Genomic DNA, 15,374 nt, shown 5'->3' on the forward strand with positions numbered 1-15,374 from the left:
TGTCCTCTGTAATGAGCACAGTGCAAAGGAGGGCCACGCCCTTGACACCAACAGTGACTGGTAAGAAAGTGACAGAATTTTACATTCCACCATCAGGGTAGAATGCAAGTTGAACATGTGTATTTTACTAAGTTGAGGTCAGCCAGTTGCACTCAGTGTAAAAGTTTTGGCAGCATTAATAGAGCAAGTTGTAAATGTTGAGGCTACATTTTGTCATCTGACTTTCACACTGGAACTAGTTGACACATGAACTTAAATATGTCTGAAATTTTATGTTCCCCAGTGGAGAGACAGCTACCAGGAAGGGATCTTGTGTTCTTGTTGGATGGATCTGATGGTACTAGAACTGGATTCCCAGCTATGCGAGACTTTGTCCAAAGAGTAGTAGAGACACTCAGTGTGGATGACAACAAAGACCGTGTCTCAGTGGTTCAGTACAGCAGAGAGCCAGCTGTCCAGTTCTATCTGAACACATACCCGACAAAGGGCGAGATCCTTGACAGTGTCAGAGGTTTGAGGCACAAAGGTGGAAGACCCCTCAACACTGGAGCAGCTCTCCAGTACTTGAGGGATAATGTCTTCACGGCCTCTGCCGGAAGCAGGCGTGTGGAAGGAGTTCCACAGGTCCTAATATTGCTAAGTGGTGGCAAGTCTTCTGACAGTGTTGATGTACCAGCCTCTGCTCTCAAACAGCTGGGTGTCTTGACCATTACAATTGGAACCGGGAGCTCTGATAGCATCGAACTGCAGAAGATATCCCACGATCCCAGTTATGCTCTATCTGTGTCTGAATTCACTGACCTTCCCAGTGTCCAACAGCAACTTAAGTCCTCCGTGGAGGCTGTGGTTATTGGCGTCGCCCCAGAATCACCAACTGTATTTGGTATGTTAACAAGCACAGCCTCTTGCTGGCCCGAAATGCTACCTCACTTGTTTTACCTTACATGTGGCAAAGAAATTGTGATACTTGTTTAGCTCCAGGTGTTCATTGAAAGAGAGGTGGTGGTGTGCTTTCCCACTGTTTAAAATTGAAGTAGGCACTGTTAAGTGATTTTCAAAAAAATGTCCACCACTTGATGATCAGTCAATCAGAGTACTTTTGCAAAGTTTTTTATTTTTTGTCTTCCTGTATTTCCTCAGTTGACACTGCCAAAAAGGATATCGTATTCCTTCTGGATGGTTCTGATGCCACAAGGAATGGCTTCCCTGCCATGCGTGATTTTGTTGAGAGAGTGGTGGAGAAACTCAATGTGGGAGAAAACAAAGACCGTGTCTCTGTGGTCCAGTACAGCAGAGATGCAGAGGTCCATTTCGATCTGAAAAGATACAAAACACGAGATGATATTCTGGATTCGGTCAGAGGGCTGAGACACAGAGGAGGCAGACCCCTCAACACCGGGGCAGCCCTCCAATATGTCAGGGACAACGTCTTCACAAACTCCTCCGGGAGCAGGCGCCTCCAAGGTGTTCCACAAATGTTGATCCTGCTAAATGGTGGAAGGTCTTTTGATAATGTAGATACCCCAGCCTCTGCTCTAAAACAGCAGGGCATCTATGTTGTTGGCATTGGAACAAGGAACTCTGATAGTAGAGAGCTGCAGAAGATATCATATGAGCCTACTTACGCTCTATCAGTGTCTGAATTCACTGACCTCCCCGATATCCAAGAACAGCTCTCCTCTGTAATGAGCACGGTGCTAGGGAGGGCCACGCCCATGACACCAACAGTGACTGGTAAGAAAGTGACAGATTTTTACATTCCACACTCATGGTAGGACGCAAATTGAACAAGTGTATTTCACTAAGTTGAGGTCAGCCAGTGCCACTTTGACAAAAGAGTTTTGCCAGCATTAACAGAGCAAGTTGTAGACATCGAGGCTAGCTTTTGCCATCTGACTTTCACACTGGCAGCATTTGACACATGAACTTAAATATGTCTGAAATTTTATGTTCCCTAGTGGAGAGACAGCTACCAGGAAGGGATCTTGTGTTCTTGTTGGATGGATCTGATGGTACTAGAACTGGATTCCCAGCTATGCGAGACTTTGTCCAAAGAGTAGTAGAGACACTCAGTGTGGATGACAACAAAGACCGTGTCTCAGTGGTTCAGTACAGCAGAGATCCAGCTGTCCAGTTCTATCTGAACACATACACCACTAAGGGCGAGATCCTTGACACGGTCAGAGGTTTGAGGCACAAAGGCGGAAGACCCCTCAACACTGGAGCAGCTCTCCAGTACTTGAGGGATAATGTCTTCACGGCCTCTGCCGGAAGCAGGCGTGTGGAAGGAGTTCCACAGGTCCTAATATTGCTAAGTGGTGGAAGGTCTTTTGACAGTGTTGATGTACCAGCCTCTGCTCTCAAACAGCTGGGTGTCTTGACCATTGCGATTGGAACCAGGGCCTCTGATAGCAGCGAACTGCTCAAGATATCCCACGATCCCAGTTATGCTCTATCGTGTCTGAATTTACGGACCTCCCCAATATCCAACAACAGCTGTCCTCTGTAATGAGCACAGTGCAAAGGAGGGCCACGCCCTTGACACCAACAGTGACTGGTAAGAAAGTGACAGAATTTTACATTCCACCATCAGGGTAGAATGCAAGTTGAACATGTGTATTTTACTAAGTTGAGGTCAGCCAGTTGCACTCAGTGTAAAATAGTTTTGGCAGCATTAATAGAGCAAGTTGTAAATGTTGAGGCTACATTTTGTCATCTGACTTTCACACTGGAACTAGTTGACACATGAACTTAAATATGTCTGAAATTTTATGTTCCCCAGTGGAGAGACAGCTACCAGGAAGGGATCTTGTGTTCTTGTTGGATGGATCTGATGGTACTAGAACTGGATTCCCAGCTATGCGAGACTTTGTCCAAAGAGTAGTAGAGACACTCAGTGTGGATGACAACAAAGACCGTGTCTCAGTGGTTCAGTACAGCAGAGAGCCAGCTGTCCAGTTCTATCTGAACACATACCCGACAAAGGGCGAGATCCTTGACAGTGTCAGAGGTTTGAGGCACAAAGGTGGAAGACCCCTCAACACTGGAGCAGCTCTCCAGTACTTGAGGGATAATGTCTTCACGGCCTCTGCCGGAAGCAGGCGTGTGGAAGGAGTTCCACAGGTCCTAATATTGCTAAGTGGTGGCAAGTCTTCTGACAGTGTTGATGTACCAGCCTCTGCTCTCAAACAGCTGGGTGTCTTGACCATTACAATTGGAACCGGGAGCTCTGATAGCATCGAACTGCAGAAGATATCCCACGATCCCAGTTATGCTCTATCTGTGTCTGAATTCACTGACCTTCCCAGTGTCCAACAGCAACTTAAGTCCTCCGTGGAGGCTGTGGTTATTGGCGTCGCCCCAGAATCACCAACTGTATTTGGTATGTTAACAAGCACAGCCTCTTGCTGGCCCGAAATGCTACCTCACTTGTTTTACCTTACATGTGGCAAAGAAATTGTGATACTTGTTTAGCTCCAGGTGTTCATTGAAAGAGAGTGGTGGTGTGCTTTCCCACTGTTTAAAATTGAAGTAGGCACTGTTAAGTGATTTTCAAAAAAATGTCCACCACTTGATGATCAGTCAATCAGAGTACTTTTTGCAAAGGTTTTTTTTTTTTGTCTTCCTGTATTTCCTCAGTTGACACTGCCAAAAAGGATATCGTATTCCTTCTGGATGGTTCTGATGCCACAAGGAATGGCTTCCCTGCCATGCGTGATTTTGTTGAGAGAGTGGTGGAGAAACTCAATGTGGGAGAAAACAAAGACCGTGTCTCTGTGGTCCAGTACAGCAGAGATGCAGAGGTCCATTTCGATCTGAAAAGATACAAAACACGAGATGATATTCTGGATTCGGTCAGAGGGCTGAGACACAGAGGAGGCAGACCCCTCAACACCGGGGCAGCCCTCCAATATGTCAGGGACAACGTCTTCACAAACTCCTCCGGGAGCAGGCGCCTCCAAGGTGTTCCACAAATGTTGATCCTGCTAAATGGTGGAAGGTCTTTTGATAATGTAGATACCCCAGCCTCTGCTCTAAAACAGCAGGGCATCTATGTTGTTGGCATTGGAACAAGGAACTCTGATAGTAGAGAGCTGCAGAAGATATCATATGAGCCTACTTACGCTCTATCAGTGTCTGAATTCACTGACCTCCCCGATATCCAAGAACAGCTCTCCTCTGTAATGAGCACGGTGCTAGGGAGGGCCACGCCCATGACACCAACAGTGACTGGTAAGAAAGTGACAGATTTTTACATTCCACACTCATGGTAGGACGCAAATTGAACAAGTGTATTTCACTAAGTTGAGGTCAGCCAGTGCCACTTTGACAAAAGAGTTTTGCCAGCATTAACAGAGCAAGTTGTAGACATCGAGGCTAGCTTTTGCCATCTGACTTTCACACTGGCAGCATTTGACACATGAACTTAAATATCTGAAATTTTATGTTCCCTAGTGGAGAGACAGCTACCAGGAAGGGATCTTGTGTTCTTGTTGGATGGATCTGATGGTACTAGAACTGGATTCCCAGCTATGCGAGACTTTGTCCAAAGAGTAGTAGAGACACTCAGTGTGGATGACAACAAACCGTGTCTCAGTGGTTCAGTACAGCAGAGATCCAGCTGTCCAGTTCTATCTGAACACATACACCACTAAGGGCGAGATCCTTGACACGGTCAGAGGTTTGAGGCACAAAGGCGGAAGACCCCTCAACACTGGAGCAGCTCTCCAGTACTTGAGGGATAATGTCTTCACGGCCTCTGCCGGAAGCAGGCGTGTGGAAGGAGTTCCACAGGTCCTAATATTGCTAAGTGGTGGAAGGTCTTTTGACAGTGTTGATGTACCAGCCTCTGCTCTCAAACAGCTGGGTGTCTTGACCATTGCGATTGGAACCAGGGCCTCTGATAGCAGCGAACTGCTCAAGATATCCCACGATCCCAGTTATGCTCTATCGTGTCTGAATTTACGGACCTCCCCAATATCCAACAACAGCTGTCCTCTGTAATGAGCACAGTGCAAAGGAGGGCCACGCCCTTGACACCAACAGTGACTGGTAAGAAAGTGACAGAATTTTACATTCCACACTCATGGTAGGACGCAAATTGAACAAGTGTATTTTACTAAGTTGGGGTCAGCCAGTGCCACTTTGACAAAAGAGTTTTGCCAGCATTAACAGAGCAAGTTGTAGACATCGAGGCTAGCTTTTGCCATCTGACTTTCACACTGGCAGCATTTGACACATGAACTTAAATATGTCTGAAATTTTATGTTCCCTAGTGGAGAGACAGCTACCAGGAAGGGATCTTGTGTTCTTGTTGGATGGATCTGATGGTACTAGAACTGGATTCCCAGCTATGCGAGACTTTGTCCAAAGAGTAGTAGAGACACTCAGTGTGGATGACAACAAAGACCGTGTCTCAGTGGTTCAGTACAGCAGAGATCCAGCTGTCCAGTTCTATCTGAACACATACACCACTAAGGGCGAGATCCTTGACACGGTCAGAGGTTTGAGGCACAAAGGCGGAAGACCCCTCAACACTGGAGCAGCTCTCCAGTACTTGAGGGATAATGTCTTCACGGCCTCTGCCGGAAGCAGGCGTGTGGAAGGAGTTCCACAGGTCCTAATATTGCTAAGTGGTGGAAGGTCTTTTGACAGTGTTGATGTACCAGCCTCTGCTCTCAAACAGCTGGGTGTCTTGACCATTGCGATTGGAACCAGGGCCTCTGATAGCAGCGAACTGCTCAAGATATCCCACGATCCCAGTTATGCTCTATCGGTGTCTGAATTTACGGACCTCCCCAATATCCAACAACAGCTGTCCTCTGTAATGAGCACAGTGCAAAGGAGGGCCACGCCCTTGACACCAACAGTGACTGGTAAGAAAGTGACAGAATTTTACATTCCACCATCAGGGTAGAATGCAAGTTGAACATGTGTATTTTACTAAGTTGAGGTCAGCCAGTTGCACTCAGTGTAAAATAGTTTTGGCAGCATTAATAGAGCAAGTTGTAAATGTTGAGGCTACATTTTGTCATCTGACTTTCACACTGGAACTAGTTGACACATGAACTTAAATATGTCTGAAATTTTATGTTCCCCAGTGGAGAGACAGCTACCAGGAAGGGATCTTGTGTTCTTGTTGGATGGATCTGATGGTACTAGAACTGGATTCCCAGCTATGCGAGACTTTGTCCAAAGAGTAGTAGAGACACTCAGTGTGGATGACAACAAAGACCGTGTCTCAGTGGTTCAGTACAGCAGAGAGCCAGCTGTCCAGTTCTATCTGAACACATACCCGACAAAGGGCGAGATCCTTGACAGTGTCAGAGGTTTGAGGCACAAAGGTGGAAGACCCCAACACTGGAGCAGCTCTCCAGTACTTGAGGGATAATGTCTTCACGGCCTCTGCCGGAAGCAGGCGTGTGGAAGGAGTTCCACAGGTCCTAATATTGCTAAGTGGTGGCAAGTCTTCTGACAGTGTTGATGTACCAGCCTCTGCTCTCAAACAGCTGGGTGTCTTGACCATTACAATTGGAACCGGGAGCTCTGATAGCATCGAACTGCAGAAGATATCCCACGATCCCAGTTATGCTCTATCTGTGTCTGAATTCACTGACCTTCCCAGTGTCCAACAGCAACTTAAGTCCTCCGTGGAGGCTGTGGTTATTGGCGTCGCCCCAGAATCACCAACTGTATTTGGTATGTTAACAAGCACAGCCTCTTGCTGGCCCGAAATGCTACCTCACTTGTTTTACCTTACATGTGGCAAAGAAATTGTGATACTTGTTTAGCTCCAGGTGTTCATTGAAAGAGAGGTGGTGGTGTGCTTTCCCACTGTTTAAAATTGAAGTAGGCACTGTTAAGTGATTTTCAAAAAAATGTCCACCACTTGATGATCAGTCAATCAGAGTACTTTTTGCAAAGGTTTTTTATTTTTTGTCTTCCTGTATTTCCTCAGTTGACACTGCCAAAAAGGATATCGTATTCCTTCTGGATGGTTCTGATGCCACAAGGAATGGCTTCCCTGCCATGCGTGATTTTGTTGAGAGAGTGGTGGAGAAACTCAATGTGGGAGAAAACAAAGACCGTGTCTCTGTGGTCCAGTACAGCAGAGATGCAGAGGTCCATTTCGATCTGAAAAGATACAAAACACGAGATGATATTCTGGATTCGGTCAGAGGGCTGAGACACAGAGGAGGCAGACCCCTCAACACCGGGGCAGCCCTCCAATATGTCAGGGACAACGTCTTCACAAACTCCTCCGGGAGCAGGCGCCTCCAAGGTGTTCCACAAATGTTGATCCTGCTAAATGGTGGAAGGTCTTTTGATAATGTAGATACCCCAGCCTCTGCTCTAAAACAGCAGGGCATCTATGTTGTTGGCATTGGAACAAGGAACTCTGATAGTAGAGAGCTGCAGAAGATATCATATGAGCCTACTTACGCTCTATCAGTGTCTGAATTCACTGACCTCCCCGATATCCAAGAACAGCTCTCCTCTGTAATGAGCACGGTGCTAGGGAGGGCCACGCCCATGACACCAACAGTGACTGGTAAGAAAGTGACAGATTTTTACATTCCACACTCATGGTAGGACGCAAATTGAACAAGTGTATTTCACTAAGTTGAGGTCAGCCAGTGCCACTTTGACAAAAGAGTTTTGCCAGCATTAACAGAGCAAGTTGTAGACATCGAGGCTAGCTTTTGCCATCTGACTTTCACACTGGCAGCATTTGACACATGAACTTAAATATGTCTGAAATTTTATGTTCCCTAGTGGAGAGACAGCTACCAGGAAGGGATCTTGTGTTCTTGTTGGATGGATCTGATGGTACTAGAACTGGATTCCCAGCTATGCGAGACTTTGTCCAAAGAGTAGTAGAGACACTCAGTGTGGATGACAACAAAGACCGTGTCTCAGTGGTTCAGTACAGCAGAGATCCAGCTGTCCAGTTCTATCTGAACACATACACCACTAAGGGCGAGATCCTTGACACGGTCAGAGGTTTGAGGCACAAAGGCGGAAGACCCCTCAACACTGGAGCAGCTCTCCAGTACTTGAGGGATAATGTCTTCACGGCCTCTGCCGGAAGCAGGCGTGTGGAAGGAGTTCCACAGGTCCTAATATTGCTAAGTGGTGGAAGGTCTTTTGACAGTGTTGATGTACCAGCCTCTGCTCTCAAACAGCTGGGTGTCTTGACCATTGCGATTGGAACCAGGGCCTCTGATAGCAGCGAACTGCTCAAGATATCCCACGATCCCAGTTATGCTCTATCGTGTCTGAATTTACGGACCTCCCCAATATCCAACAACAGCTGTCCTCTGTAATGAGCACAGTGCAAAGGAGGGCCACGCCCTTGACACCAACAGTGACTGGTAAGAAAGTGACAGAATTTTACATTCCACCATCAGGGTAGAATGCAAGTTGAACATGTGTATTTTACTAAGTTGAGGTCAGCCAGTTGCACTCAGTGTAAAATAGTTTTGGCAGCATTAATAGAGCAAGTTGTAAATGTTGAGGCTACATTTTGTCATCTGACTTTCACACTGGAACTAGTTGACACATGAACTTAAATATGTCTGAAATTTTATGTTCCCCAGTGGAGAGACAGCTACCAGGAAGGGATCTTGTGTTCTTGTTGGATGGATCTGATGGTACTAGAACTGGATTCCCAGCTATGCGAGACTTTGTCCAAAGAGTAGTAGAGACACTCAGTGTGGATGACAACAAAGACCGTGTCTCAGTGGTTCAGTACAGCAGAGAGCCAGCTGTCCAGTTCTATCTGAACACATACCCGACAAAGGGCGAGATCCTTGACAGTGTCAGAGGTTTGAGGCACAAAGGTGGAAGACCCCTCAACACTGGAGCAGCTCTCCAGTACTTGAGGGATAATGTCTTCACGGCCTCTGCCGGAAGCAGGCGTGTGGAAGGAGTTCCACAGGTCCTAATATTGCTAAGTGGTGGCAAGTCTTCTGACAGTGTTGATGTACCAGCCTCTGCTCTCAAACAGCTGGGTGTCTTGACCATTACAATTGGAACCGGGAGCTCTGATAGCATCGAACTGCAGAAGATATCCCACGATCCCAGTTATGCTCTATCTGTGTCTGAATTCACTGACCTTCCCAGTGTCCAACAGCAACTTAAGTCCTCCGTGGAGGCTGTGGTTATTGGCGTCGCCCCAGAATCACCAACTGTATTTGGTATGTTAACAAGCACAGCCTCTTGCTGGCCCGAAATGCTACCTGACTTGTTTTACCTTACATGTGGCAAAGAAATTGTGATACTTGTTTAGCTCCAGGTGTTCATTGAAAGAGAGGTGGTGGTGTGCTTTCCCACTGTTTAAAATTGAAGTAGGCACTGTTAAGTGATTTTCAAAAAAATGTCCACCACTTGATGATCAGTCAATCAGAGTACTTTTTGCAAAGGTTTTTTATTTTTTGTCTTCCTGTATTTCCTCAGTTGACACTGCCAAAAAGGATATCGTATTCCTTCTGGATGGTTCTGATGCCACAAGGAATGGCTTCCCTGCCATGCGTGATTTTGTTGAGAGAGTGGTGGAGAAACTCAATGTGGGAGAAAACAAAGACCGTGTCTCTGTGGTCCAGTACAGCAGAGATGCAGAGGTCCATTTCGATCTGAAAAGATACAAAACACGAGATGATATTCTGGATTCGGTCAGAGGGCTGAGACACAGAGGAGGCAGACCCCTCAACACCGGGGCAGCCCTCCAATATGTCAGGGACAACGTCTTCACAAACTCCTCCGGGAGCAGGCGCCTCCAAGGTGTTCCACAAATGTTGATCCTGCTAAATGGTGGAAGGTCTTTTGATAATGTAGATACCCCAGCCTCTGCTCTAAAACAGCAGGGCATCTATGTTGTTGGCATTGGAACAAGGAACTCTGATAGTAGAGAGCTGCAGAAGATATCATATGAGCCTACTTACGCTCTATCAGTGTCTGAATTCACTGACCTCCCCGATATCCAAGAACAGCTCTCCTCTGTAATGAGCACGGTGCTAGGGAGGGCCACGCCCATGACACCAACAGTGACTGGTAAGAAAGTGACAGATTTTTACATTCCACACTCATGGTAGGACGCAAATTGAACAAGTGTATTTCACTAAGTTGAGGTCAGCCAGTGCCACTTTGACAAAAGAGTTTTGCCAGCATTAACAGAGCAAGTTGTAGACATCGAGGCTAGCTTTTGCCATCTGACTTTCACACTGGCAGCATTTGACACATGAACTTAAATATGTCTGAAATTTTATGTTCCCTAGTGGAGAGACAGCTACCAGGAAGGGATCTTGTGTTTTGTTGGATGGATCTGATGGTACTAGAACTGGATTCCCAGCTATGCGAGACTTTGTCCAAAGAGTAGTAGAGACACTCAGTGTGGATGACAACAAAGACCGTGTCTCAGTGGTTCAGTACAGCAGAGATCCAGCTGTCCAGTTCTATCTGAACACATACACCACTAAGGGCGAGATCCTTGACACGGTCAGAGGTTTGAGGCACAAAGGCGGAAGACCCCTCAACACTGGAGCAGCTCTCCAGTACTTGAGGGATAATGTCTTCACGGCCTCTGCCGGAAGCAGGCGTGTGGAAGGAGTTCCACAGGTCCTAATATTGCTAAGTGGTGGAAGGTCTTTTGACAGTGTTGATGTACCAGCCTCTGCTCTCAAACAGCTGGGTGTCTTGACCATTGCGATTGGAACCAGGGCCTCTGATAGCAGCGAACTGCTCAAGATATCCCACGATCCCAGTTATGCTCTATCGTGTCTGAATTTACGGACCTCCCCAATATCCAACAACAGCTGTCCTCTGTAATGAGCACAGTGCAAAGGAGGGCCACGCCCTTGACACCAACAGTGACTGGTAAGAAAGTGACAGAATTTTACATTCCACCATCAGGGTAGAATGCAAGTTGAACATGTGTATTTTACTAAGTTGAGGTCAGCCAGTTGCACTCAGTGTAAAATAGTTTTGGCAGCATTAATAGAGCAAGTTGTAAATGTTGAGGCTACATTTTGTCATCTGACTTTCACACTGGAACTAGTTGACACATGAACTTAAATATGTCTGAAATTTTATGTTCCCCAGTGGAGAGACAGCTACCAGGAAGGGATCTTGTGTTCTTGTTGGATGGATCTGATGGTACTAGAACTGGATTCCCAGCTATGCGAGACTTTGTCCAAAGAGTAGTAGAGACACTCAGTGTGGATGACAACAAAGACCGTGTCTCAGTGGTTCAGTACAGCAGAGAGCCAGCTGTCCAGTTCTATCTGAACACATACCCGACAAAGGGCGAGATCCTTGACAGTGTCAGAGGTTTGAGGCACAAAGGTGGAAGACCCCTCAACACTGGAGCAGCTCTCCAGTACTTGAGGGATAATGTCTTCACGGCCTCTGCCGGAAGCAGGCGTGTGGAAGGAGTTCCACAGGTCCTAATATTGCTAAGTGGTGGCAAGTCTTCTGACAGTGTTGATGTACCAGCCTCTGCTCTCAAACAGCTGGGTGTCTTGACCATTACAATTGGAACCGGGAGCTCTGATAGCATCGAACTGCAGAAGATATCCCACGATCCCAGTTATGCTCTATCTGTGTCTGAATTCACTGACCTTCCCAGTGTCCAACAGCAACTTAAGTCCTCCGTGGAGGCTGTGGTTATTGGCGTCGCCCCAGAATCACCAACTGTATTTGGTATGTTAACAAGCACAGCCTCTTGCTGGCCCGAAATGCTACCTCACTTGTTTTACCTTACATGTGGCAAAGAAATTGTGATACTTGTTTAGCTCCAGGTGTTCATTGAAAGAGAGGTGGTGGTGTGCTTTCCCACTGTTTAAAATTGAAGTAGGCACTGTTATGATTTTCAAAAAAATGTCCACCACTTGATGATCAGTCAATCAGAGTACTTTTTGCAAAGGTTTTTTATTTTTTGTCTTCCTGTATTTCCTCAGTTGACACTGCCAAAAAGGATATCGTATTCCTTCTGGATGGTTCTGATGCCACAAGGAATGGCTTCCCTGCCATGCGTGATTTTGTTGAGAGAGTGGTGGAGAAACTCAATGTGGGAGAAAACAAAGACCGTGTCTCTGTGGTCCAGTACAGCAGAGATGCAGAGGTCCATTTCGATCTGAAAAGATACAAAACACGAGATGATATTCTGGATTCGGTCAGAGGGCTGAGACACAGAGGAGGCAGACCCCTCAACACCGGGGCAGCCCTCCAATATGTCAGGGACAACGTCTTCACAAACTCCTCCGGGAGCAGGCGCCTCCAAGGTGTTCCACAAATGTTGATCCTGCTAAATGGTGGAAGGTCTTTTGATAATGTAGATACCCCAGCCTCTGCTCTAAAACAGCAGGGCATCTATGTTGTTGGCATTGGAACAAGGAACTCTGATAGTAGAGAGCTGCAGAAGATATCATATGAGCCTACTTACGCTCTATCAGTGTCTGAATTCACTGACCTCCCCGATATCCAAGAACAGCTCTCCTCTGTAATGAGCACGGTGCTAGGGAGGGCCACGCCCATGACACCAACAGTGACTGGTAAGAAAGTGACAGATTTTTACATTCCACACTCATGGTAGGACGCAAATTGAACAAGTGTATTTACTAAGTTGAGGTCAGCCAGTGCCACTTTGACAAAAGAGTTTTGCCAGCATTAACAGAGCAAGTTGTAGACATCGAGGCTAGCTTTTGCCATCTGACTTTCACACTGGCAGCATTTGACACATGAACTTAAATATGTCTGAAATTTTATGTTCCCTAGTGGAGAGACAGCTACCAGGAAGGGATCTTGTGTTCTTGTTGGATGGATCTGATGGTACTAGAACTGGATTCCCAGCTATGCGAGACTTTGTCCAAAGAGTAGTAGAGACACTCAGTGTGGATGACAACAAAGACCGTGTCTCAGTGGTTCAGTACAGCAGAGAGCCAGCTGTCCAGTTCTATCTGAACACATACCCGACAAAGGGCGAGATCCTTGACAGTGTCAGAGGTTTGAGGCACAAAGGTGGAAGACCCCTCAACACTGGAGCAGCTCTCCAGTACTTGAGGGATAATGTCTTCACGGCCTCTGCCGGAAGCAGGCGTGTGGAAGGAGTTCCACAGGTCCTAATATTGCTAAGTGGTGGCAAGTCTTCTGACAGTGTTGATGTACCAGCCTCTGCTCTCAAACAGCTGGGTGTCTTGACCATTGCGATTGGAACCAGGGCCTCTGATAGCAGCGAACTGCTCAAGATATCCCACGATCCCAGTTATGCTCTATCGTGTCTGAATTTACGGACCTCCCCAATATCCAACAACAGCTGTCCTCTGTAATGAGCACAGTGCAAAGGAGGGCCACGCCCTTGACACCAACAGTGACTGGTAAGAAAGTGACAGAATTTTACATTCCACCATCAGGGTAGAATGCAAGTTGAACATGTGTATTTTACTAAGTTGAGGTCAGCCAGTTGCACTCAGTGTAAAATAGTTTTGGCAGCATTAATAGAGCAAGTTGTAAATGTTGAGGCTACATTTTGTCATCTGACTTTCACACTGGAACTAGTTGACACATGAACTTAAATATGTCTGAAATTTTATGTTCCCCAGTGGAGAGACAGCTACCAGGAAGGGATCTTGTGTTCTTGTTGGATGGATCTGATGGTACTAGAACTGGATTCCCAGCTATGCGAGACTTTGTCCAAAGAGTAGTAGAGACACTCAGTGTGGATGACAACAAAGACCGTGTCTCAGTGGTTCAGTACAGCAGAGAGCCAGCTGTCCAGTTCTATCTGAACACATACCCGACAAAGGGCGAGATCCTTGACAGTGTCAGAGGTTTGAGGCACAAAGGTGGAAGACCCCTCAACACTGGAGCAGCTCTCCAGTACTTGAGGGATAATGTCTTCACGGCCTCTGCCGGAAGCAGGCGTGTGGAAGGAGTTCCACAGGTCCTAATATTGCTAAGTGGTGGCAAGTCTTCTGACAGTGTTGATGTACCAGCCTCTGCTCTCAAACAGCTGGGTGTCTTGACCATTACAATTGGAACCGGGAGCTCTGATAGCATCGAACTGCAGAAGATATCCCACGATCCCAGTTATGCTCTATCTGTGTCTGAATTCACTGACCTTCCCAGTGTCCAACAGCAACTTAAGTCCTCCGTGGAGGCTGTGGTTATTGGCGTCGCCCCAGAATCACCAACTGTATTTGGTATGTTAACAAGCACAGCCTCTTGCTGGCCCGAAATGCTACCTCACTTGTTTTACCTTACATGTGGCAAAGAAATTGTGATACTTGTTTAGCTCCAGGTGTTCATTGAAAGAGAGGTGGTGGTGTGCTTTCCCACTGTTTAAAATTGAAGTAGGCACTGTTAAGTGATTTTCAAAAAAATGTCCACCACTTGATGATCAGTCAATCAGAGTACTTTTTGCAAAGGTTTTTTATTTTTTGTCTTCCTGTATTTCCTCAGTTGACACTGCCAAAAAGGATATCGTATTCCTTCTGGATGGTTCTGATGCCACAAGGAATGGCTTCCCTGCCATGCGTGATTTTGTTGAGAGAGTGGTGGAGAAACTCAATGTGGGAGAAAACAAAGACCGTGTCTCTGTGGTCCAGTACAGCAGAGATGCAGAGGTCCATTTCGATCTGAAAAGATACAAAACACGAGATGATATTCTGGATTCGGTCAGAGGGCTGAGACACAGAGGAGGCAGACCCCTCAACACCGGGGCAGCCCTCCAATATGTCAGGGACAACGTCTTCACAAACTCCTCCGGGAGCAGGCGCCTCCAAGGTGTTCCACAAATGTTGATCCTGCTAAATGGTGGAAGGTCTTTTGATAATGTAGATACCCCAGCCTCTGCTCTAAAACAGCAGGGCATCTATGTTGTTGGCATTGGAACAAGGAACTCTGATAGTAGAGAGCTGCAGAAGATATCATATGAGCCTACTTACGCTCTATCAGTGTCTGAATTCACTGACCTCCCCGATATCCAAGAACAGCTCTCCTCTGTAATGAGCACGGTGCTAGGGAGGGCCACGCCCATGACACCAACAGTGACTGGTAAGAAAGTGACAGATTTTTACATTCCACACTCATGGTAGGACGCAAATTGAACAAGTGTATTTCACTAAGTTGAGGTCAGCCAGTGCCACTTTGACAAAAGAGTTTTGCCAGCATTAACAGAGCAAGTTGTAGACATCGAGGCTAGCTTTTGCCATCTGACTTTCACACTGGCAGCATTTGACACATGAACTTAAATATGTCTGAAATTTTATGTTCCCTAGTGGAGAGACAGCTACCAGGAAGGGATCTTGTGTTCTTGTTGGATGGATCTGATGGTACTAGAACTGGATTCCCAGCTATGCGAGACTTTGTCCAAAGAG

At 46.6% G+C, this 15,374-nt stretch overlaps 1 protein-coding gene and 1 pseudogene across 1 annotated transcript; both read left to right on the forward strand.

Annotated features, from left to right (window-relative positions):
- Window positions 1–360: 360 nt before the first annotated feature.
- Window positions 361–8,270, forward strand: LOC119887367 (annotated as a pseudogene).
- Window positions 8,271–8,282: 12 nt separating this feature from the next.
- LOC119887369 (collagen alpha-3(VI) chain-like) lies at window positions 8,283–13,325 on the forward strand. Its single transcript, XM_038698183.1, has 6 exons — window positions 8,283–8,375; window positions 8,601–9,200; window positions 9,460–10,053; window positions 11,101–11,700; window positions 11,958–12,551; window positions 12,775–13,325. Exons 1-6 carry the CDS (start codon window positions 8,327–8,329, stop codon window positions 13,323–13,325), a joined length of 2,988 nt encoding a protein of 995 aa, XP_038554111.1. The 5' UTR covers window positions 8,283–8,326.
- The last annotated feature ends 2,049 nt before the right edge of the window (window positions 13,326–15,374 follow it).

Source organism: Micropterus salmoides, unplaced genomic scaffold (genome assembly GCF_014851395.1).
Source record: "Micropterus salmoides isolate LMB-PRFRI ecotype aquatic unplaced genomic scaffold, ASM1485139v1 Ms_hic_scaffold_4154, whole genome shotgun sequence".
NCBI classification, from domain to species: Eukaryota; Metazoa; Chordata; class Actinopteri; order Centrarchiformes; family Centrarchidae; genus Micropterus; species Micropterus salmoides.